Source organism: Platalea leucorodia, assembly GCF_965183815.1.
Source record: "Platalea leucorodia genome assembly, chromosome: 1".
NCBI classification, from domain to species: Eukaryota; Metazoa; Chordata; class Aves; order Pelecaniformes; family Threskiornithidae; genus Platalea; species Platalea leucorodia.
In genome coordinates, this window is record NC_138823.1 from 142,813,836 (window position 1) to 142,839,293 (window position 25,458).

Here is a 25,458-nt window from a genome sequence, read left to right on the forward strand (position 1 = left end):
TTCGAATAGAGCCCCATTTCATTGAATTCTATGCCAGGACAGGCTGCCCTTTTGTAATGCCGTAGTCTGTGCATCTACTGAAGGAAAAAGGAAAAGGAAACACCGCAGTTCCACCCGTAACTGACCGCCAGATGGATCAAGAGGAGAAAAAACCCTCATCAGGACACTCTCCCCTCTCCTGGGATGTTTACTGCAGCCGGGCGCACCACTGCACCTTCACATTTTATTTCTGCCCTGAGCTCCGCTCCGCTCCCCCGCACCACGGCCGGCCCGCCGTTACCCTCCCAGGCCGGGGCGCTGCCGCTGACGGCCGCCCGCCCCTCACCGCTCGGCCCTCCGCGGCCGCCGCCGGCTCCCCGCCACTGCCACCGCCCCAGCCGGCGCACTGCATCAGGGCTCCCCCGCCTTCATCGCCCCTTCCCGCCCCCCGACCGCCCCCTCCACCGCCTCCCCTCGCCCCGGGTGGCTGCGAGGCCTCGCCTCCCCGCCAAGGGGCCGGCGGAGCGGAGCGGAGCGGAGCTGAGGCGGGGCGCGAACGGCCGCCACCCGCCGGCGGCGAGGGGCCGCTCCGGCCGTGGTGGCGCGGCGGCCCCGGCAGGCGGCGCTGCGTGGCCGCCGCCATCGCCGCTGCCGGCAGCTCGGCGGCTGCTCGGGGCCGAGCAGGGCCGGGGCGCCTGCGGCGCGGCTTCCCGGGCGGGGAGAGAGGGCCCCGGGCTGGGCCGAGGCGACGGCGGGCGGCGGCGGAGGGCCTCGGCGGCACCATGGGGAAGCGGGACAACCGGGTGGTGAGTAACGCGGGCGGCCCGGCGGGGAGGCAGCGGCGGGGGCCAGGCCGGCGCGGCGGCCGGCGCTGGGATCCTCCGCGGCGGCCGCACCTTCGGGCGGGCCCCGGTGGGGAAGCTGTGGGGAGCCGGGCGCTGCCTCGGCTCGGGCAGCCGCACCGCTGCGGCGGCCTAGGCCGGCCTGCCCGGCCCGCTGCCGTGCTCCGGCCGCCGCGGCGGGTAGAAGGGGGCCGCCGCGCCACGGCGAGGGAGGAGAGGGCCCCCGTGCCGCCGGGGCTGCGCCGGGGCGGGCGGGAGGCACTGCAGGGCTGGCTGGCGGCGGGGCGGCGGGACTGCGGGGCCGGCCGACCGCGGGGCCCCGCGCCGCCCGGCAACAAAGGCGGGCCCTGCCCTGCGGACCCGCCCGGCCGGGGCTGCCGGCGGTCCCGCCTGGGGTGTCCGGCAGCGGGGGCTGGGACGCGCCCGCGGCTCCCTGGCAGAGCCTGCAATTGCCTTGTCAAATCCGGCAGCAGCCGGGCCCGGTGCTGCTTGGTGAGCTGCTAAGTGAAGATGATTAAGATGCTGGCCCGGTCCCTGCGAAGACGAATGTTCCCAGTGGGAGTTGCAGCATTTGCTGAAGTAGCTCGGAGCGCCGCTAAGCCGTGTTTCCTTAAACCTGGCGTTCAGCGGTACGGAAGCGATTGGAAATTAAGCTTTACGCAGCGCTCTGCTAACCCTGGGAGCCAGCGGTCAGAAGGCCAAAAATGCGCTTCTACACACCTGAGTGCAGAGCCTGACCCTATGCTGCTACCACGTTCATCCCTCCTCGGATTTTTCTTTAAACTTTTTTGCTCCAGTTAGCCATTCACCTTATGGTCATGTTTCGTTTGCGCATTGTAAACTTACAATTAATGAGTTTTATGATTAAAAATAAGTCATGATACTTTTCTTTTCCCCTGTCTTTGTCTCTTTCTAGTATGTGCTAAGAGTTCATACTCAGATCCATTCAGGGAAATGTCTTTGCTTACCTTGCTGGGATAGTATGTAGTAGACGTGATGGATGTATACATTATACAGATGGATAGCTAAGTGCCTTTGATTACTTTATTGAAGCATCGAAATAATGGAGTCTACTGAGAAGGAGCTGACAGTGTTAGACTGCAAGACCCGGCCTATGCTTGAAATGTATTGCCCTCTTGTAATGTTTTTGGGTGTATTTGGGTGTCCATTTATTTATCCTTCATTTTCTTTTAATAGGACAGTTGGGATGCACCTACCAATGCCAGCAAATCTTTATATTCCTATATAAGGTTCATTATGCCATGATGGTTGCTAGTACAGGCAACTTACAATATAGGACGTTTTGCTTCCGTCCTATGATTGTAGTGCTTTCCACCTGTTACTTCTTTCCCATGTCTCTTCTTAAATACACCATCATTTTGGCTACTTGGAGATGGAAAATGAATTTGTTTTTTTCTCATCTGCAGGGTACTTGCAAGGCAGTAACAGTTTGTATTGCTTGCCCAGAGAACCCTAGCCAACTGAAGGTGCCTTATGCTTTTCATGAGCATGAAACCTATACAATAAATGCCTTTTAATAACTGCTGGAGCAAACTGCCAAAAGAAGAAAATGAATGTGCAGACAAGCACTTCCTTTATTGAGAGTGCATTTCTGCACTCTCGCTGGCTAGTGACATGCAGTTTGGCAAAGTAGTGTAAATACTTCTAAGAAATGTTTATTGGCGAAGTAATTATTCATAAATAAACCTGTTTGAAATTATAAGAACATGTTTTAAGACATAAATTTCCTAATCGTGGAATATAGAGCAGTATTCAGTCATGATGTGCTTGCTGCCGAAAGTTAAAGAATGGAGGAAGCTTCCCAGCTGCTTCCCTGGGGGCAGCGTGAGGAAGCAGAAAAACAGCACGTGACAGTTGTAGCCTCTTCTGCAGGTAGGGAGAGAGGTTTGTTGGGGCGCAATGGGGTGTTCATTTCAGGTTAGCTTAGGTAAGAAAGTAGCTAGTTTTTATTTAAAAGCAGCAAGAAACCTTGGTTTTAGGAATAATAATTATATAAGAAGCCAGAGGTTTCAGATATAAATTCTTGAATGGTAACCAAAAAGAGTTGACTCACTTTGCTCACTGGAGTAAGCCAAGTCATGAATTACATTTCTGTTGTCTTCTCTAGTGGATCTAGCACATTGAAGTTACCTTCGTTTAATGAAAACAGTGTTCAAATACTGCATTCCTGCATTGCTAAAGGAGCTCCTTTTCCACTCAAAGCTGAATTCAAATGCAAAATTTTTACTCATTTGTAGTATAATAAAATGCTAGAGTTAATAATGTGAGTACATATCTTTAAGTGCTATAACTACTTGAGCGCATAATCCACCTGGCTACAAAAGAAGGTGTCAAGCTGAGATTAAACTAGTTTAAATCGGCATACCTCAGCGTTTACTTGCCCATGTTAGTTAGCATTTTTGTGTGAAGTCAAGCAACAAAGGAAAGCCCCAAGAAATGGCAGCAAATGTCACCTTTAGAGTTGCAAAGTCAACTTGAGTCAAAAAATGGTCCACTGGAAAGAGTCCTCTGATTGCTTCGGTGTGGTCCACCTGATGGACAAGGAGCCAAATTCAGTGTGGGGAGTGTTTCCCTCTGGCCCGCTGCCCCTTCCCAGGCAGAGCCCGGAGCCCGTCCCTCTTCCAGGACTAAATGTAGCCCCCAGAGCTGAAGGCCGCCAGCCCGCTTGCAGTCCAGTCCAGAAACCCAGTGTTGCTGTGGCCACTGCTTCTGCTGTGGAACAGGAACAGGAGGGGGAGGCAGCAGCTGCCTTTGACGGCTTTCACAAATGGTCGCTTACTGTGCGTGGTGGCTTCTGAATGCTTGCTTTATGGCCTGACAAAAAGCACTGTCAGATGTGTAAGAGCTACACATACGGTCGAATCTTTACTTTAAATCTACAAAATGTTGTACTTTTAAAAAAATTATCTTAGATTGGGCAACCAAAGCTAGTCATTGTTTTGACTATTGGAATTTTTTTTGTCATCTCCAAACTGTGGACAGTACGAACAGCGTGTGTTATGTTTTGCAAAAGTAAATTGTGATGTGTTGGGATGACATAGGGATAAAAGCCCATGATGTAAGGGGGTACACGTACCTGCCTTTCACATGAGCAAAATATTACTGGCATTAAAAAAAAACGGGAGAATTGTTTGCTAGATTAGAGTTTTTCCATTAATTGCTGAGGTGGATTACGGATTCTAAGTTTTAAATTGATCTTTTATAACCTATTACATTTTTAGAGTGAATATGAAGAGGATGCATGGGTTTGAAAGATGGAATACCTCATAACATTTGTTTTTTTGAGGTTTTTTTATTTTTTTCCTCCTTAAAATAGCCATAAGTCACAGAATTTCCATACATGCATAGCTGTAGCAGCACACCACCACTTGCTTGTTTTGGTCTTACAGCAAGAAACTTTATGCAGAATTTGTTGAATCTACTGTCATCTATTTTGAGCAGAATTTTAAAGGCATAAGATCAGTTGTCCCAGAGAGTAAGAGCTGAAATTTAATTACATTTTCTGTATCCCAAGGAAGAATATTTCAGCAATCATGATACTGTACTCAGTTTGCAAAATCATTGCTCAGGGAGGGGAATTACTGGAACATGGTCTCTTTGTGGATGAGTTTGTTCTGTCACAGTATAACTCAAACTGAAAGCACTTACGTGAGTCCTTCTGCCAGACCAAATCAACTTGGTTTAGTTAAATATTTTATATTTTTAGAAACAAGTCAGAATTATTTTTCAGTGAGTGAGAAAAAGTTTCTGTGAAGAACAAAAAGGACAGATTTTGGTATCATAGCACGTCTGATGAATTTTATATTTCTTTTTGTTGTTTCATATTCAAGGCTTATATGAATCCCATAGCTATGGCCAGAGCACGAGGTCCTGCCCAAAATTCGGGACCAACAATACAAGACTACTTGAACAGGCCAAGACCAACATGGTAAGTGGCAACACTTGTCTGCCTTTCTGAGTAAAAGATTTGTTCTCTCTTACTAAGATGACACAGTTACCTACCTCCCCCCCAGAATACACATTAATATATTTTGAAAGATTCCTTGTCTCTGGCCAAGGTGTTCTTCTCTAAATATGTATTCATTCTCCTCTTTTAAAAACAATAGTATTTCATTTTGAAATGCATATTTCTCATTTGTCTAAATATTTTGGCAACAGTTTTTCAGAAGAAGAAAATGTTGGTCATTTTACTTCTTTCACAAATCCTAATATCTAAAGCCTGCTGATATATTTAATTTTTAAACAAAGTAATCTCTAGAAAAACATTTTACTGGTATATTCTTAGAACATGGTTTACCCTACCCAACAAAAGCATCACTTTGAGATATTATCAACAACTTTATGTTCAGTCCATTTTGCCTCCACTCATAAGACATTACAGAACAATTTACCTAATTGCAAAGTTAGCCTTAGATCTTTCAGAGGGATTTAGCTACTGTACTTAAGTTATTAGGGTTAGGTTACCATATGCATAACATCTAAGATGCTTTCATTCTTCTTTCTGTTGGAAGTTCAGCCAAAGCTAGACTTCAAAAAACCTACAAAAAGTTAGACACTGAAGAAGGTATTTTTAATTGTGAAAATAAAGTAATTGTGATCTATCGTCCTTTTTATGTAGGGAAGAAGTGAAAGAGCAACTAGAAAAAAAAAAGAAAGGATCCAGGGCTTTGGCTGAGTTTGAAGAAAAGATGAACGAGGTTGGTAATGTTATTAGTATGTTAATACTCAATTCTTCTTATCTTACATGCTGCTTTTCCTCCATTATTGTTAGCAGTACTAAGTACCCATAAGATTTCACTTCACTCAAGCTTTTAATGAGTAAACGTTTTGTTTCATTTGTATCGGTTGTTAAGGTTACCCCTTAACCAATGAAGAACTACTCTCAATTCAGAGAAACACTTATGTAAATTTTGAAAATTGCTGCTGAATAAAACTTGAACTTTTCATAAATGTAAATGCATATGTTTACATTAATAAATGAAAGTCATGCATTTTCCAGTATGATAAACTAACATCTGTTGTGCTAATCTTCGCTTGTTTAAGGTCATTCAATCCAAATATATCAGAAAGAGGTGTATTGCTGGAAACAGATGTCTTTGGCAAGGAATGTACATGTAATACTGACACAGGAGAAGGCACAAAGAATGGCCTTCAATATACAGATAGGACTATAAAACGCTTCTTTCTCTTTCATCCTAAGCTGTTTATATTCTGTGCTGGTTCCCTACTATAAATGCAGCTGTTCTGATGCTTGTGTTCAGTATCTACTGGAGATCAGGACAGTGTAAGAAAGTTTCACGTATAACTCCTGTTGTATACATAGGAAGAAATTAGTGTATGATGAATTTAACTGCTCCTTCTTGGGTTCTGGTATCTTGCCATAAGCTTCAAGCAGTAGTCTTCATCATTGTGTGTGAGTTTCTGGTTGAAGTAGATTATGCTCCTCCTCTGTTACTGGAGGAGCATAGTACCACTGCTCTTGCTATACCTTTTTGCCTAAGAAGTTATACCAGTACTCGGAGGGTCATGGGGTGCTATTCTGAGCAGATCAGTTGTTCTGCGCTCTATGAGTTTTAGCTTGGTGAGTTTGGTTTAGTATTTTATACTATTCCTTTCCTGTTTTAATCTTTGCTTTATTGTGAAATAATTGAATCCGGCATTGATAGAAGATAACAGCCTTTCAGTATGGCAGAAGGGTAGGAAGGGATGCAGGAAATCATGAAATGGCCATGCTCCTAAGAGCAAATCTCTGAATGGCTGAAACGATTATAAGTCTCTGAATGAGGTGCTCTCTTTCCTATGTTACTGACAGATATTGTGCTTTTTTAAAACATAACACTAGCACAGTCTTAAAATAATTTAAAGAGAACACCTCCCTAATAAAGCACAGGCTATTGTTAGAGACCTCTCATGTAGCTCTGGGTAGCTGGTATATCAAAATACACAACCCGCTGCAAATACTGCATAGATGCTACCTTGGACCACGGAAACACGTTACGTGCAGCGCTGTATCCTGGCTAATCTGCCATGTCTCTCAGCAGCCTTTTTCAGCTAATTCACAGTATGCTGAGTTGGGGATCTGTGTATCATATTGCATAGCTGTAATCTTACTTAATTCCTGATATTTCTGTCCCTTCAGCACAATATGTGGATTATCGTTGCTTTGCCAATACAATACCAATACAGCATCATTGTGAGGAAAGGGGGGATCAGAGTAATAATAATAATACAGAAAGGAGCACATAATGTGTCTGACACGGGAAGCAGGAATAGCGCAGATTGAAGCTAGCAGCCTTTCCGTCTGATGGGAGCAGGTTGGATGTTTCAGAGCTTTTGAAGGGGGGATTTTAGGTAGAGCTAGAGATCTTGTGAGGGATTGAAAAGGAGGAATGAGAGGAGACTTTTATCCATGCAATGTGCTTGGCTTAACAAAAATAAGAGCATTTCTATGAAGATGTGTATAATAATTTAATATTCTAATCGTGTTGACACCGACAAGGCCTCGAACAGACACTAGAGACACCCATACACTGAAGAACGCCGGGAGAATTTGTCTTGAAATTCTGCTTCAGGTGATTTTAAAACTAAGACAAAATAGCAATTTTTCTGGTAGGGTGCCCTGGCTTTCTAAAGTCCTCTAGCAAGAACAATGTGATACAAAAGCAAAAATAGCATAATTGATGACCTTCAAGATAAATGACGATCTCTTAAATCCAAATAACTTGAACATTAAGGTGTGAACTAACATGGTATTTCGATGAATATTAATCTTCTGTAAAATCAAATGCATTATAGCCTTGGTTAACATTATATGTTGTTTATGTCAGGTAGAGGACAGGATTTTGAAAAAGCTCTCTTAAAAAAAAACTGTTTGGAAATGACGCTCATGTCACTGTTTCTGTTTGGTTTTGTTTTCAGAATTGGAGGAAAGAACTGGAAAAACACAGGGAGAAATTACTGGGTGGAAACGAGAGTTCCTCCAAAAAGAAAGAAGTAAGTTATTTTCAGTTTCATACAGTCTGTGTTTGGAACTGGATTTACCATCGATGCTGCCAATACAGAATGTCTCAGATACATTTTAAAAGCCAGCATCAATGTACATAAACCTAAATGCACGACAAAAGAACATGATGCCAAAGTAACATTTGTTTTATTCTATTTTTAAGAAAAAGAAAAAGGAAAAGAAGAAATCTAATAGGGTGAGCAAAATTTTCAGTTTTCTGAGCTTTTTTGCTTTGGGGTTGTTCCTATTTGTCATTTAAGTTCTCTTGGAAAGAGAGAGTATAGCTGTAATTTTGAATTTAGCTGTTAAATTAACTGATTTTTATTTGAGGGGGTGGCGTACATTCTGTACAAGGAGAATTTTACTTCTGCTTAAAGGGAGGAAAAGAGCATTAAATAGATATTATTAAATGAAAAATGTTAGACATGACTTTTTACAGTTCTATTTAAGAAAATCTATGTAAGACCAGCTTCTTGGAAGTAAAATTCCATTGATAATACTTTGCAAATGAGAAATTTTAAAGAGAGTGTTTGGATGGACTTTTGACTATTTGCCAGACAAAATGCTGCATCTCACAAGCTTCACTTTTTGTTGTGTTTGGTCAAGTTGTCTTCATCTTCCTCTTCTTCATCAAGCTCTGATTCTTCCAGCAGTTCATCTGATTCAGAAGATGAGGTAAGAACCTAACTTATTAGAATCTAACATGTTTTGTTCATGAGGCTTATTTAACACAGATTTTGGTAATATATTCTAGAATATTGTTTGAGGGCTTGGTTTGTATAAAACTGTTTAATTTTTATGCATCTGGTACATATAATAAAGTTGTGAATTTTAGGTATATATCTGTTCAAGAATTTCTTCATGAACACTCTAAGTTTTGGGTGGCTGGGTTGTAAACGGGATCCATTTCTGTTTCAGCATTGAATTCTATGCTTTTCAACACAATCCCCCATCTAATCATAAAAATGCAAACATACCGTTTTTACTTTTTAGCAAAAATCTTTGTTACAGATAATCAGATTCTACAGCAAACATCTAAATAATAAACAGAATCTAGAGAACCTGGATTTTTCACCAGTTTACAGTTTTTCAATGCAGAAGAGTTATGAAGGTCCTCCGCTAAAAGAATCAATTGTAGTGTACTTTATTCCTCAAGAGAACATGATAACATGTAGGAATTTGGTGTTCCCTATTCTTTACATTTAATGTAAGTCTTTAATACTAGTGAGAATAAATTCAGGGTTGTGTTTTTCTTCTTTCCTACAATATTTGTGGATAGGATAAAAAGCAAGGGAAAAAAAGAAGGAAGAAGAAATACCGCTCCTCAAGGAAATCTTCAGCAAGCTCAACTTCTGAATCTGAGTCAGACAGCAAGGTAAGTATGCAGATGTGTTACCCTTGGCAAGTTTTCTTGATCTGTGTTATAAAGACATAAACATTTCTGACGTTCACATATCAATTTTTTTTTTTTTTTATCTTCCAAATTTAAAGCCATGCATTCTTATTGTAGCTGAGCTGTACTTGTATCTTCCAGATGCAATCAGGAATCTACCTCCACTGGCCACAATGCCTGGCAGAAAGAATTTGATCTTTAGAAAATGAACATGCTTTATTCCAGCAATTTTTAGCTATTTTTCTGAATTCAGCAGCTTTTGTGCTGCTCAAATGTTTAGTTTTGATACTACATTAATGCTTAAAAAAATAAAATGTTCTGTGAAATTCTTGTGAATATGCTGTTTAATTGAACACCATCTGTGAAAATACAGATATTGCAGGATATCAGTGGCCAGAATATTGCCTTTCTAAATATCTGTGGACTGAGTAGTTTCCTGTTGGAGAACTGAGCCTTTCTCAGATGCATATTGAGGGTATCTATCTCTTTCGTTTTCTGAAAGTAGAGCAATGTATATACACAGGCTTACTGGATGAACAAAAAAGTGAAGAAGATCTATGAGGCAATTTGTTCTGTTACGTTAGCATTTTTTTGTGTTACAGTGGGTAGTAACTGTGCTTCTTGCCTAAATATTAATAATGCAGCGAGTTGTTAAGATTCTGTGTGTAGACTTTATCACAGGCTTTCACTGGAATACCTAATTCAGTGTGGTATAAATTGTGATGAATCACTGTTTGCATACATCTATGAATTTGTACTAATGGGAGTTTGAAAATTTTTGCTATATAAAGGGACAGAGAGATACCCTTACTGCTGAAATTGGAAGGCAGAAAACTCCATGGAAATATCTGCTTAACCCCTGCCTGATCAGCGGAGATGGGCATAGATAGAGAATAAAGACTCCAGACTGTTCTATGTTAGACATGTGTTATATGTGGTTACAGTAGCGATAGCTGGTATCCTTTCCAGAGGCTCTCTAGGGGTACTGCAAGTACTCTGTTACCTGATTCCATACAGACCTTTTCACGCTGCTGGTTCAGGAAATTAGCAGCTGCACCAAAATTATGTCTTTTTCATATTTTTCCTGTTAACTGCAAGGTAGAAAGAACAACTTTGAAGAATGACGTTTGATAGACAGAAAAAGACAATGGGTCAGACTGCTTTTGGGATTTCTACCTTTTTCCTGAAATAATTTTGTCATGGCTTATGTTTTTCTTTCTATTTAGGACAGCACAAAAAAGAAAAGGTCAAAGGAAGATTATGAAAAAGAGAAGGTATTTTTACTCTTGAAATACTTACATCAGAACTGCATTTTACATACATAGTGGAGCTTGCTCTCTCTTTTTCTCTCCCCCCCCCACCCCGCCCCCTTTTTTTTTTTTAAATTTAAATATTGAACGCCTCAGTTTACACCTATGGAAATCTTCTGTCCAAAACTACACAGTCAGAAGGTATTCAGTACCCCCAATTTGAGGTAGACTTTTAGCTGGGTTCAGCTCCTGTTCTAGTAATTGTTGTTAGTGGAAACTGCTGGATCTGTTTTGTTATGAAGGTAAATGAAAAAAGTATCTAATCTGCTGTAGTAGATCAGCTGCATTCTAGTATTCGGGGTTTTATCTTGAGCAGTCACAGTGAGCTAAAAATACATGTGATGATACTTCAGTGGCGTGCCTGGTAGGATACTGGCTTGTTGCTGTAAATTAAGGAACATCAAGCAGAGGATATATCTATGTAAATATAATCATAATTATAGATATTGTACTTACAATGGCTTTGAAAAATTCCGGAGAAAAATGTATTAGCTTAAGAAAAATTACCTTATTCTGTCTTTTCGCTGAGCATGAATACCCTCTCTCCTTCCCACCACCTCACCATTTTGTACACACATCTGAGGACTTCCTTCCTTCCATTATGTTTAATGCAAATAATCTTGTTGACTTGAACTGTAGTTATTTCTACACTTTGTGTAAACCAAAAATGCTTTCAGAGTCCACCCTAGTCTTTCTCTCCAGTTACCTACCTTATCACATCAGCCTCTACTACTACAGTCAACACTATTGACTTTGATGTACAAATTCTCCATTGCATAAGGCAAATGTGTTTATTTTTTTTTTTCCTTGCTCCTGCTTCCATTTCACAGAGTTTCCATTTCCCACCAACTCCTTTTAATTTTGAGGAGCTTCTCTTCAAAGACCAAGTGTCTACCATAGCCCCTTATTCTTGGTTAAGCTGTAATGCTACTTTCACCCATCTTCTGAAAGCAGAGGGCATTTGGGGACTAGAGGTCTTCCCCTATCTGAAGATACCCTGTCTCTCAAATGGGCCACATCATGTGTACTTTTCGTGAGTGCTTTTGCGAAAGGATTGAGGTACCTATAATAGACTAAATAGCACAGCTGAGATGTGTGATCCCACCTTGCAAAAAGATGATTAGCAAGAATTGTTTCAGTTTCTGGCCTTAGAAATCGAATGGAAGAAAATAGCTTCAATCTTACGACCACCTTGCCTGGTCCAGAGCAAAGGGCAGAGCAGAGGGGGGCAATCTCATGCAGCGTCAAAATTTTTAAAATAATTTTAAAAAAAGACTGTCCTTTAAATATACTGAGATGGTATATGAAGTGTTGAGGTGCAGCTGGCAGGGACAGCTTGTCCTGGTTGGACACAAATACAGAGGAGCTTTGTCTTCTAATTTCATCAACAAAGCAAGAGTCTGAAGCTGCAGTGTTTGTATGCGCATATTGAGACATCTTCATTTACTCAGTAGTATTTAAAAGTGGTGAAACGTTTTATTTTCAAATGCTTACTCCTTCATGTGTTGTTATTCAAAATAAGAGACTATACTGTAGTATTATTCCTCTCACATCTAGAAGGCTGCTGTATCTTGGTAACGGGAAAAGAATACGCAGAAAAAGATTATTTCCACTAAAAGCATTTTAACAGTTGGTAGGGTGATTTGTTGATGATGAGTAATTAGTTTAATGTCAACAATATTTAAAAATATTTCACAACAGAAATAATATTTCAATCTAAGTTTTAAGCAGAAGTTTTATAAAATTTGAAAGGCCTAACTTTACTCACAAATACATTACTTTGTGTAGGAGGGCAAAAATCACCACAGGAAAAGGAAGAAAGCCGATCGTGGTGATGGACCTTTATCATCAGAATCCTTATCAGAATCGGATCAGACAGAGGAGGTCAGTCTGAAACCTCAATTTCAGATGTTATAATGCTTTTAGCTTACTGATTCCCATGAGTGAATGAACAAACTAGCTTAGATTTAATACATTTGTTGAAACTGTTCTGCTCTGTACAGTTGAATTTAAGAGTGCAACACATTCAAAGTTGTTTGCATTTTTCTCTTTAATAAAAACTTTTAGTAAGAATTGTTTAGTACAGCTCCTATCACCTACAAGTCATTTTGAATTAATTTTCTTAAAAATTTTCAACTTCTAATGGATATTTTAGAGCTCAGTGAAATGAGGCTAAGTGATCAGTGTGGTGTCCTTCACAAGATTTCTCTCTGATGTTTGTGAATAGATTGGCATATTTCAAGATGGCTAACATTTTTTTGCTCCCTTTTCCATTGAATTAAAAAATTTTGGATGTGATAATCTTACTCTCACCCTTGTGTATATCTGCTTTGAGGATTTGTATTCTTAGGATTACAAAATTTCGGAAGGTTCCAATGTTGCGTTTTTTCATTAAGAATTTTTGCCATATTACTTACCTTTATATCTCTGCTGTTTCTTCTTCTGCTGCGTATTAAAAGCAGAGTGTGTTCCCAAATCAGATGTTTATAGACTAATGCGTATTCTAGAATAGAAGTGTGTTCTAGAAACCAGTGTTTCTTCGTGGGTTATTGTTCAGTATGTTCTACCACTGTTGTGCTATCATTCATTTGCTTGCAACAGAAGCTCAAAATTTTATTTAAAACAGTATTTCCAAAGCTGCTCTCCCATTAAATTTGATTTAAATTTTTTTTTTTTAGGTGCAAGCAAAAAAGAAGAAAAGCAATGAGGAAAAAGAAAAAACAGCAAGTATCCTTCTTATTCATACTGTAGTTTTAGGATATAAATACTCTGTACTTGGTTAATTTCCAATTTCACATTTTTCAGTAATACAAATGTTTTATAGCAAAAGTCTACTGTCACATGAATCTAAATGAACAATTTCTCTACCTGTGAAGTCAGTTTTTCAGTTATTGAATTAAAGGAAGAATTTGTCACTATAGATATTTGTCACTATATAGATACATATCATTTGAGATTTATATAAGGTTAACACTTATTGTAGCACATATTTTGCTCGATATCAACCTACTAGAACTACTAAGATCTATATAATATTGGGTAGGGTAGCAGTTTGGCACACAGATGTCAGTGCTGTTCCTTTGGTAGTGTTGTGTATAATTCTTCCCTGGTAAGCCCTCTCTACCAGACCAGGAAAAGGGCCTTAGGACATAATCACTGCAACATCCATACTAATATAATTCTTCCCCCAGCCACATAAAAAGCTGTCATCAACCTGTTGCTTTTCTCAGTGTCGTTGATTTGTTTCTGTTGGTAAAAGTGAGAGGAAGGTTCAGCAGTGTTTTATATAGAACTCGGATTTATCACATGTACCTGAGGCTCCTCAGTTAGGAGTATAGTGATTTTGAGATCCAAAATGGCCACTTGAGATGTCTGTGCATCTTCCTATCTATCTCCCCTGTCAGCAGCAGTGTTCCTGATGAGACATCTCAGTTGTCTAGATGAGTTAGGGCAACGGGAAGGCTTACATTAGTCACCTAAAAATACAAGCACAGGAGTATCAGTGATACTCAATACACGTTTTCTGTGGAACCTGTTTTTTCATTTGCCGTTGTAATTCAAAGAGAAATTCAAAGAGTCATTGTATTCCAGTGATCGGGATAATAACTTCAAGACTGAATCCAGCAGGGTTAATTGAGTGTATTCATACTTACAATTGAGATCATAATTGTTTTATTTTAAACGAGGTGCAAGTGCTGGAGATTCTAGCCAAGTGTAGTTGAACTATTTAATTTTGCACAGTAAATATAAGCACTTACTTTAAAATATGTAAACATCCTAGTTATTACCACATATATAAGATGTCACTGCTTGTCAAAGCACTTCCTTATTACTTTCTCAGAATATAAACACTGAAAATTGTTTAAAAGATTAGGAAATGTAATAGTGACAGTGATGAGAGGTGTGAAATAGCCAGACCATGATGGAGGTAAATTGAAGACTGCTCACAATAGTGCAAATTACTGGGTAAAACACGAATTTTCTTTTTGTGATTTCTCAATAGGCTTTTATAGAAATCTTTTTTGAAATGTCTTTGTAAAGATAGCCTTTCCGTGCTCTCATTTTGCATTAGCAGAATTTAATAGGTGGCAATTTTATTATACAACAACTTCCAATTAATTTTATCATTTTTTTAGGATAAAACAAAAAAGAGAAAGAAGCACAAGAAACATGGTAAAAAGAAGAAAAAGAAGATTGCTGGTTCAAATTCGGATTCGGAATAATACTTAAGAGAAGCAAGACTATCAACAGAAGTGCAATGACTAAAGGAAACTTAAACTGTGAAATGACAGCAAACTTTACCAAACTGCATGAGTTTTCCTGTGTTTTAGAAATATTCCTAATCTTTCAGTAGCCAGCCAGATGCAGCTGTGCTGGGAAAGACCATTATTGCCTGCTGCTTAATACATGAGGTACAACTTTTATAAAATTCCAGTAAGCAGTGTTAGATGTTTGAAACAATATGAGATGGTAGTCCAGCTGAGGTGTAAAATATTGGAAAATAAGAGTTAAACTTTTTAGATAGTAAAAGTAGTCTTTTAAAGCATTAGTAATAGTCTTCATTTGTAAATCAGGACAAATAAAATCCCAAGTTCATCCTGCAGGTTAATATTATACATAAACTATTACAAGCTGATGTCTGCTAATGGCATTTACAAAATGGGAAATTAACGATAACATTTTAAATGCTGCCTTTGTAGAAATGTTTATCATCTGCCCCATTACCGTCTTCATGCTTATGAGAAAGGGAATGCTACCATTTTGGCTAACTGAATAGGGTGCCTTTGCCTTTGATTCTTGCAAATCTCTGCTGTTTTTAATCCATGCAGCATCTCTGATTCTAGGGAAACCAGAACTATTGTCAGCAGACTTTTTCTGAAAAAGCAGTTCTGGGCTTCTAAGCATGTGCTTCTGCATTAAGCAAGAGCAATGACATTCTGCAGTATAACTGACATTCAAAACCTGAAGATTTTACCTCCGCTTCTTTGAAATAGCGATAGATCTTTGCTAGTAAATACGCGTATTTCATTTAATGTAATTTTGGTTTAGTTGAACACTTCTTGCAAACACTGGTAGCTTTGTTTGCATTATCTTTAGAATTGTTTTGCATGATTTGTACCATTTTTAAATTAACGAAATGCAGGTAATCATTTGTTGTAACCAGTTCTATGAATTACGTTCCACATGCAGAGTTTCATGTATGTATTTAGTTATTCTTATAGTTAAGTTCATTGCTGTGTTTAAGTGCACACTTGCTGAAGATATTTAGCATGTAAAAAGCAGGGTTTTGATACCTTAACAGCTTCATATTGAAGCTGATTTTACTCTTAAGCAAGTTCAGTGGCAGACCTGTTACGTGATGTGTCTTGTTAGATTAAAAAAACTACTGCCAGAATCTCATTAAAGATACTGTTTAAACAGTTTGTATTTATATTTTTGTACTTGAGGGCTACAGAATGTTGACCTAAATCATAAAGCTGTTCTACTTTAAATTAATTGCTTTAGAAATTAAAAAAAAGCTTTTATAAATTAAATGTGCACGCAAGAAAACACGAGCAACCATTCGATTTTAGTTTTTACATGAAATTCTCGTTATATTTTCCATTGAAGTACCCATTGCTGGGCCTCCTGTTAGCCTTTAAAAACTGCCCGTCCATCCTGAGGGTCAGCTATAGATTGTACTCTAGATGCACCCCTTTTTGGATTGCAGAGGTGCTAACTTAGAACTTACCTCTATTGCATAGAGATGTTTCCAGTATCGTATTGCCAAGAATTTCAGGACCTTTAAGACCTTGATTATTAGTCTGCAAACCATAACTAAAAACTGGGGGAGAAAGATTATTTCGTATTGCCATTCTACAGATGAGCTGACTTCAAGTTAAGTTCTTGGGAAAACAGAACCATTGAGTTGCAGCAATGTCCCTCTAAACCATAGTAAGAATATTTTGATCAAATATTTTATACTGTTGGGCTTGATGTGACCGATTCTAGACACTGTTTTGTCAGTGAGGTTATAATAAAGGCAAGATGTGGTGAAGAGCAGGGGTTTGGTTTGGGGTTTGTGTTTGGTTTTGTTCGGGTTTTTTCCTTTTAAGTTGTGGTGTTGCAGTTTTGGTACAAGAACTTGTAATGAACCGCAGCATAAATGTTCCGTCCTGTGTGATACCTTATTTGACTTCTACACAACTGCCTGCAACAGAAAGAAATAAAAATGGAAATGAGAGCCCCAGTCTTCCAAAAACATAAGCTGGTATGTCATTTTAATTGTCTGAATATAGCTGTTTGTTCTGGTCAGCTGTGTGCTTCAGATGCTGCTGTCGTGCGTTGGAAGTGGTGTAGCCGCTCATGGGGCTTACGGGCTTTGCCCGCTCACAACAGAGCTGCTTTAATACCGACAGTGAAATGTTTCTGTTTCCAATACATTAACAAATACGCTGCGACTCCTCTTGCATCCTCTTTTTTTCCTGAAGGAGGAGTGAAGTCTGGCCGCAAGCCTTCAGCTTCGGCGAGGTGGTGACGTGGGTTTCAGGGGGCAGCGGCGGCCTACGGGCATGTTCCACGTTTGCGCAGTGGGACAGAGTAGAAAATGGGCAATGTGGGAATGAAGGTATTTTAATAGACTTCTGACAGCAGATGAACGGACAGTATTGGATGTAGTAGTTAATTTTTAGCTCTTCTTTCCAGAAACATTTTTAGACGTTTCACACTCAGGTATTTTCTTTTATACAGCTGCTATTTTTTAATGTATGATAAAAACGTCTCTTCGTTACGCCTTTATATATGTATATATTTATGTATGACCCGCCAGCGGCAGCGAGGGGCACCGCCTGGCCGCCGCCGCCGCCCCGCCCGCGTTGCCGGGGCAGCGGCGGCGGGGAGCGGCGAGGCCGCCGCCATGAGCAGGAAGAGGCTGCAGCAGCTGGTGGACTCGCTGGGCCGATCCGCCAAGCACTGTGAGTGAGCGGCGGGGCCGATCCGCCCGGCACCGCCAGTCGGGGGGCGGCAGCAGCCCCGGCCGGGCACACCGGGCCCGGCCCGGCCGCCTCAGCGGGGCTGCGGGAGCCGCGCCTCCGCTGCCGCCTGAGCGGCCTTGGCTGCCCCGGCGGCCTGCCGTTGCCCCCCGTGCTCAGTCTGCGGCCCTGCTCGCCACCCGCCGCCCCCTGTAGAGCAGCGGGTACGGGGCGGAGGGGTGTGGGGCGGCGGCTCTAACGGTTAACAGCTGAGGTGTCCGGGCCCTGTAGCTTCCCTGCGCCTGCCGTGTATTTTTAACAAGTTAAGTTATAAAATATGTTCGCTTGTGTTTTGACTGGGCAGTTAACAAAAGCGAAGTGGAATGCCTGATCAAGCTCTTCGACGCGCTGGTGGCCAAGTCCAGCAGCCGCTTTGCTGCGGTCGGCTTTGACCGTAACATGTTCAGAGACACTCTGCACAGCGCGTTTGGCATGACGGATGACATGATCATGGACAGAGGTGAGACCGATAGGTCTAAAAAAGGCATAAGGTCTTAGTTTTATGTCATCGACCCCATGAGCATGCCTAGACAAAATCGTGCCATTTCATCCCTGTAAGGACAGCAAAGGAAGGGTTATGCTCCGGAGCTGCTGAGTAAAGGGTATCTTGCTTTTTCTTTATGTGGAACAATTTTCCCTGAGTTCAGGATAGCTCACGCTGTTGTACGAGGGAGACCAGCCAGAGAGGCAGCTGTAGTGCTCTCCTGTGGCTGTTTCTATCCCGGTCGCTGTAATGTCGTGACAGAAGAGGGCAGCATGGTGTCACGTTCTTCTCGGGCGGTTCCACCGGGCGCCGCAGTCGCTGCTGCTGGTGCTCTGTCTCGGGCTTGGAGGTCCCAGAAAGGCATTCTGTTAGAGTGGGTAACTTCTGGAATAGAGGTGCTGTGAACAGCACTGAAGGGATGAGGCAGACGTTACAGGGAGGTGAGAGTAATGTGCCAGATAACCCCTTGAAAATACAGCGATTTCACAGATTAACCTGCGAGCCACGTTTGCAGTTACCATGAAGGTCGCAGGAATGATCTCTGATGTACAGGTGTCTAAAGGAGGATGTGGCGGGGGCATGAGTCTGCATTCTTTTCAGTCTCAGGCCACCAAGAGCCACCCCTTGGTGCAACTTTCTCCCGCTCTCTAGCAGGAGGGGTATTTAAATGCCATTTTATGCAACAAGCCAAGCGCATCTTGGAAAATGCTGTACACGGACACATTCTTAAAAATTATTTTAATGCTTAGATAACAGGGGGCTGATTTCAGTTGCAAAAGCAAAGCTATTGTTTTCCAATTCCAAAATGCTTGGCTCTGCATGTAGAGCTGTTCCCATAGCCAACTGAGTAATTAACATTCTAAAATATGAATTAGAAATAGATGTTAGTTGGTGCTTTGAATCAAATCTTGGATTTGAAGTACTATCTTACAGGCTGTATGAATAGTGAAGCTGCAAGACTGAAAGTTTCGTATTTCAGGGAAGGGAGAAGAAAAAAGATCTTGGTAGATGAAAGACAGGAGAAGGTTATTTTTCTTTGTATATTTGAAATACTTATGTATTGTTTCTAGGATTACTTCCTCCAAGATTTTCTGAGGCAAAACCTAGTAATTAAAATCCTCTTCTACGTGCAAATATGCCTTAGTGTAAGGGATATTGGTTTATTTCGTTTATGTCTGCATGGAAGCATACTTCCTGGAGTTGTTTAAGTCAGGAAGGCAACAAAATGTCTTATCCCAGCAGGATTCTGGAGTGGAAGATCAGTAAACTAAGGGGCAAAATCCCCTTCGTTGTTATAGCTTAGAAAGATTCAAGAAGGGTAATCATACCTTGATGAAAGCAGAGAAACATCTTTAGAAAAAACATGGGTTTATATTTTCATTGAATTTAAGAAAATACTTGTTTGTGTTTCCCTATTATATAAATTTAAAATATATCTAATACACTTCTCAGTGTTCCGCACTTTCGATAGAGACAACGATAGCTGCATCAATGTGGTGGAATGGGTGGAAGGCTTATCAGTATTTCTTCGGGGGACATTGGAAGAAAAGATTAAATGTAAGGTTTCTCTGCATGCTACTACTTAGTAGCAATCATGGAATTTATGGCTATTAATTTACACATTGCTTTTGTTATAATTTAGTAGTTACTCTTACAAAGTGTTTGGTAATTGAAGGGTTTTCTTCTGTGTAGTTTAATGCAATGAAACTGAATACTGAATGGCTTGTCTGAGACAGAGATTATTCTGTGTAAACTGCTGTTATCATAGCTGCTACCTTATTTTGTTGCTGACAAAAAACAGCTTTTGAACTGAAGCTTGTTCTACAGTAAACAGTTTTTTTGACAGAATATATGTTTTTGTATTCACACACAAAATTAGAAAGAAGCAGATGTAGCTCAAGGATGATTTTGGCTGAATAACACACTCAGACTAACCAAGACCTGTGCCAACATTTATTTACTGGCACAATGGGGCCACAGCAGCAGTCATATTCAGTCTAGCAGTTCTTCAGCCTGGAAGCATAGATGGAAACATTGAGTCTGTTTGTAAGATGGTCATGGGAACCTCCACAGTAATGGTGGAGAAAGGAGAGGAAAAAATAGCAAGAACACCAGAATTTTAAGAAGCAGGGGAAAAAGTAAAAGAGGGTAGGGGGGTGGGGATAGGGTGGAGGGAAAGTATAATAGAGAAAGGAGAGTGACAGGATGTTGTTTCCATAGCTCCAGTTTGCAGCATCAGCCATCCTTAATGCCCTATATAAATTCATCGTAAAGCATTGCACTGGAAGGTGGCCTGGGATGTAGTTCAGTATGTCAGTACAACCACAAGCAGTAAAATATGCAGCTCTGCTGTAAGCACTATAGAATGCACTAGCGTGTAGTGGTATACAGTGTTGCCTGTCATAAACGTATGCCAGCACAATTTTTCACTGTAGGCTTAGTCTTTGGCAGAAAAAAACCTCTTGTGTTCCAAAACTGAGTTTTGTTTGTTCATTTAAATAAGTTTTGTGAAGGAGAGTAAAGTTACTACGGTCCTACATTTCTGATTCCAGGGAGGTAGAAACAATTAGAAGATAAATTAGGAAGATACTCATGCCTAAAATACTCTGTTACAGAGATTTTCCCTTTGCATTAAGGGATACTTCCGTTGTCTTTTCCATCCTAGTACAGCTCATTCTTCTTTTTCCTCTACTTTTCTAAGTCAGCTCCTGAAATAACTAGGATGTGTTTTGTAGCTGCAAAGCCCTTCTGGTACAGACAGCTGGTCCCTGCTGTGGGACATTGGGCTTCTGAACTAGAACCTTGTTTATATGCTAAATTGACAATTTTAGAGAAATTAAGTTCTGTAAGTTACTATGGTTTCTGTGAACTGAAGATTATTTATTTGAGCAGAAATAGATTTTAACTATGAAGGGTAAATAGGCAATAATTGACTGGTGTATGTATCAAAATGTGATACATATAGTTCGTATATAAATATGATATATGGTAAATGTGGCTCGATAGATACGCTGTACAACATGCAATTCACATTTTCTGTCTATAGGTAACAGACAGCTTTAATGGTGTGTGATATAGCTTGTATGAACTTTAAATTTATTTGTCTCTCAAAAAGACTGTTTTGAGGTTTACGACCTGAATGGTGATGGATACATTTCAAGAGAGGAAATGTTTCAAATGCTGAAAAACAGCCTCCTTAAACAACCATCAGAAGAAGATCCCGATGAGGGAATTAAGGACTTGGTAGACATAGCACTGAAGAAAATGGCAAGTACTTACTCATTGTGATACTTGAGTGTCTTTCAAACATTCATTACCTGAACCTTAGAACATTCCTATGAGGTAACAAAATACTGTGTCTGATTTACAGTGGGATTCTGAGCCACAGAGTTAGTTATGTACTTGAGATAAACAGGTCTCCTAAGGAAAGGCAGAAATATAATCCAGATCTAATGAGTCCCAGTCCAGTATCCTCACATGAAACTGTTAATTTATTATGTGACTGTATTATAAACTTTATGTATAATGTAGCATGTGTATGTGTGTATACACACATGTGCATGCCCAGTCAAAACAAAAGTCCAGTCAAAAGTGGAAAATTCAAAAGCATAAGCTGCATTTATTCCAGTGTTAGGCATCTGCAGTACTTTTATAATTAAGTACTTTTGTATTTCATCAATTGATTATTAAATGTCTTTATCCAATTTATATATTCTATTAGAATAGTAACCTCAAGGTTATTCATGTAAAACTTCTCATGCCATGATTAATCTAGGATATCCAAATCAGCCAGGGACTGTGTTTCAACGTTTTCATCAAATCAAAAAATATAACCTCCTCTCCTATGATGGTGTTCAAAAATCTTGCTTAAAACCAGGTCTTGAATCCCAACTCCTTTTATTTAACCCCGTCTTTTCTATTTCTCATTCCCACCCCTTTTGCAGAACCTCGGCTGAAAGGTCCATCTTACCCTTAGTTCTTGACAGTGTGATTCTGCTCTCACACAGAAAGCAAACTATGACTCGTCAATTTGTTCATCTTTGGAGCACCTACACGCTCAGCTTTCCTGCAGGTTGCATCCAAAATGAACACCCCCGTGCTCTGAGCAGTTGATAAGCGGGCTCTGCTAGTCCCAGCACAAGCACTATGCTCTAGGCATAATGAATTTTCACGTATGTAAGAACATATTATAAACTAATCACGTACATAACCCTGTTCCAGCTTTTCCATGAAAACTTAATAAAGCTCTGATACATGTTTGAAGAATGTCCAGATCTGACTTGGCTGCTGGGCAGTTGTCCAAGTATGATATTGTTGTCCATCTCAAATAACTAAACAACTAATTATGAGATAACCAAAAATGCGTTTGTGGAGTCCATCACTCAAAGAAGAAAAAAACACTCTCTGAGCTATTTCCTGTAGGTACAATGGCATTGTGACTAAGCATACATCCAGTCCCATGATAACCGTTTTCATACTTACTTAAAAGCATTTGTAATGAACACGCTCATGCCCTGCTCTCCCTTGTGCTGAAGAGTGTAAAAGGTAGAGGGTACCCGGCCACTTCTGTTTCTCTTAAGCATCCAGTGGCAGGTTTTCCTGTTCAGGAATCTCTCTGTCTACATGGCTCCTTGCCCCTGCTTTTCTGGCCATTAGCACCTGTGCACCCTGCATGTTCACCAGCTCTGATGGTTCCATGGCTTGATCTTCAAAAATTTTGATTTGTGCCTTGAATACTGGTCATACCCCCCCATCAGTCTTCACTTAAAGTAACTGTGTAGGAGATAGTTGAGCTTGCTCCACCTTTTATGCCTTAGGTAGAGGCAAATGGTACAGATCTCATCTGAGCAGAGACTGATAGCCCCAAGAAAATGATTTTTGCATACACTCCAACTAAAAACAGAATCCGTGCGAATAAAATGTCTGTTAAACAAAAGACAGTTGCTACAAGTGATCATCCTTTGCTGAAGAGTTCCCTTCCTTTTGTAGGACCATGATCGTGATGGCAAGCTTTCTTTTATGGACTTTGAAAAAGCAGTCAGAGATGAAAATCTTCTCTTAGAAGCCTTTGGACCATGTTTGCCAGACATAAAGGTACATCAACCTGGAGTTTAAAAAAAATGTGCAAATACTTTCTGTACTGTTGTTAAGGAGATGCATGTATTACGGTATCAACTGTCATTACATGGGGCCTGCTGAAGTCAACTGATAAGTGCTTCAGTTGTGAGACAGGTGCGTGCTGAGTTCCTGTCTACCTTTCACAGCACTGATGTTTCCTTACACAGTCAAACACTGGTACCAGAGAATGTAAGAGCACAGCTACTCAGTGTTTATCTGTCCTGGGGCAGCAATAGAACGAGCGATCCTCAGTGAGCACCCTCTCAGGCTAAGAAAATGAGATCATCCTCTTGAATTGTTCATCCGAAAGCTCTCCAGAAATACAACTTTTATTTTTCTTTCTTCAGTGCCACTGGCAACACTGCCATCACCTCACTTTATAGCCTCTTTTTCACTTTCTGAAAAAGATACCTTGAGAGGGTTCTTCACCTCAGAGTGTGGCACTGCTGTTTTTTAATTACATTTAACTGGGCTTTATTTATTAGCAATATATCTAATTCAATTCAGAAGGTTTTTATGGAAGATGGTAATTTAGAACATGCTCATTTCCTCAGCGTTAAGTTCAACTGTGGAGAGCGTTTCTGCTTTATAATAAAGAATATTTTTTTTTCCTAATCCAATAATCATTATTCTATTTGAACTGTGTGTCATTTTTAAATACTAAAAGTTCATAGAGATGGAAAAACAAAATTCTAAAATATGTGGAGTGATTCCTAGAAACAGAAATGTTGTGTAAGACAGCTGGAAACACAAGTTTTCATTTGCCAGAAACCCATGCTTCCTGTTAGCTCACCTTCCTGGTAGGCTGGAGGACAGGAGGAGTCTTGTAGCCCTGATGGCAGGCTGTATTGCTGTCACAAGACTTTCAAGGGTTTGGGAAAACCCAAGTACGTACTCTGTTTTTTACACCAGTGAAAAGGTTTTACAAAGTTCCTGAACAAAAAACTCATCAGCATAGAAAAATGACTTGCTTTCTGTCGGTGATAAAGCAGGTACACAATTCAGGCTAATCATGGCAAGAGATAAAAAACTCAGCTTGTTTCTTGCTTACAGTGTTTGTGCCCTCTGTTCTGTACCCTACCCAACTGTTGCCTTTTTAACTAGGTCTCTAGTTTCACTGTTGAAAGAGAACTCTTTTTTGTTCTTTCAAGCCCTAAAAGCAATAAATAAATTTTGGCTATGAGCTTTACATGAAGAAAACCCATAATTTACTAGATCTCCCAGTGGGGTTATGTTGGGGAATTTTAATTGTACCCCTTGACACAAATTAAACACCGATTTGTACTTCAATATGTTTTTAAAAAATGTAATGAACAAGACATTACTGGACGGAGTCCTGCCACCATAAGCAGTTCTACAGGGAGCCTGCAAAGATGCACCACGAGCTGACTCCTTACGTACGCTTGCACCAGCACCAATCCTGTGAGCGTCAGCATGGGGCACCTTAGCCCAGCGTTGGGTTCATCCCCGCAGCACCAGTTCTGCTGCCCTAAGGTGGCCCCCAAGCGCTCCCACTCCAGGTTTGTCACAACACGATGCTGCGGCTATTTCTTATCTCATCACCAAGGGAAATTTCACTCCTTTACATTAAGCCATCTCAGCCTCTGGCGTTCCTGCTTCTAGCCAGCTTAACCTCGTTCTGCGGCAAGGCCTTCTTGCCCTCCATGCCAGATCATTCCTTGGTCACACATTACCGCTGCTGAGCAGTTACAATTTGAATTTCCCCTTCAGTTATACGGTTGAATGTTCTGACTGGTCTCCTGGTGATGACTTCATTAATGCTATGAAATTTACCTTTTCTAAGCTAAAAAGCAAGAGGTAGCCAAAGTGTAAGGACTGTCACTGCTTACACATTTCAGTTTAGCATCTTTTCCAATTAAATTTAAATCCTTTAGTTAATTGAAAATGAACTTTTTTTTTTTTTTTTTTAACAGAGCAGTATGGCATTTGAACAGAAAACTTTCCAGGAAACTCGTAAACTGTAGCTCTAAGTGGAATACTGTTGTAAGAGGTTTTTTCTTCACCGTTCTTCATGGTATAGTGAAAATAGGAGCAACTTGAAACTGTTACTAAGTTTCCATATTCCTTTACTGTAAAAGCTATTGAATAAATAGTATTTACTTCTATTACTCTACCTAAATACAGTTCTTTCTTTAATGATTTAAGAAATAAGTTATAGTATGAGGTACACAGGATAAGATTATAACAATAATATATTATACTGGTTTGTTCATTCCAAAAAACAAATTGATACAATTTTTAAAAGGGAATTGCTTGGAAATACAGTATAAAATACTT

The 25,458-nt window shown here is 40.5% G+C and overlaps 2 protein-coding genes across 3 annotated transcripts; both read left to right on the forward strand.

The window, feature by feature from the left end:
- The first annotated feature begins 599 nt into the window (after positions 1 to 599).
- FAM133B (family with sequence similarity 133 member B) lies at positions 600 to 16,801 on the forward strand. Of its 2 annotated transcripts, none has more exons than XM_082318573.1 (11): positions 600 to 785; positions 4,673 to 4,770; positions 5,461 to 5,539; positions 7,761 to 7,835; positions 8,009 to 8,041; positions 8,452 to 8,520; positions 9,125 to 9,220; positions 10,465 to 10,512; positions 12,337 to 12,432; positions 13,227 to 13,271; positions 14,685 to 16,801. In XM_082318573.1, the coding sequence occupies exons 1-11, from the start codon at positions 762 to 764 to the stop codon at positions 14,769 to 14,771; spliced, it is 750 nt and encodes a 249-aa protein (XP_082174699.1). In that variant the 5' UTR covers positions 600 to 761; the 3' UTR covers positions 14,772 to 16,801. The 2 variants fall into 2 exon arrangements, with proteins under 2 accessions (XP_082174699.1, XP_082174700.1); XM_082318574.1 differs by having other exon boundaries at positions 13,227 to 13,275; positions 14,685 to 14,768.
- Positions 16,802 to 17,290: 489 nt separating this feature from the next.
- On the forward strand, positions 17,291 to 25,165 carry CLXN (calaxin; the record flags this gene model as incomplete). Its single annotated transcript, XM_082318594.1, has 6 exons — positions 17,291 to 17,501; positions 17,863 to 18,018; positions 19,495 to 19,599; positions 21,158 to 21,309; positions 23,032 to 23,136; positions 25,095 to 25,165. 6 exons carry the CDS (start codon positions 17,291 to 17,293, stop codon positions 25,143 to 25,145), a joined length of 780 nt encoding a protein of 259 aa, XP_082174720.1. The 3' UTR covers positions 25,146 to 25,165.
- Positions 25,166 to 25,458: the final 293 nt, after the last annotated feature.

Bases quoted from the DNA above. Each gene is read 5' to 3' on its own strand.
- FAM133B (XM_082318573.1), top strand. From the start codon at position 762: ATGGGGAAGCGGGACAACCGGGTG. The intron at 8,042-8,451 runs GTGAGCAAAATT...TGTTTGGTCAAG, and splicing joins AAAAGAAGAAATCTAATAGG to TTGTCTTCATCTTCCTCTTC. The intron at 9,221-10,464 runs GTAAGTATGCAG...CTTTCTATTTAG, and splicing joins AATCTGAGTCAGACAGCAAG to GACAGCACAAAAAAGAAAAG.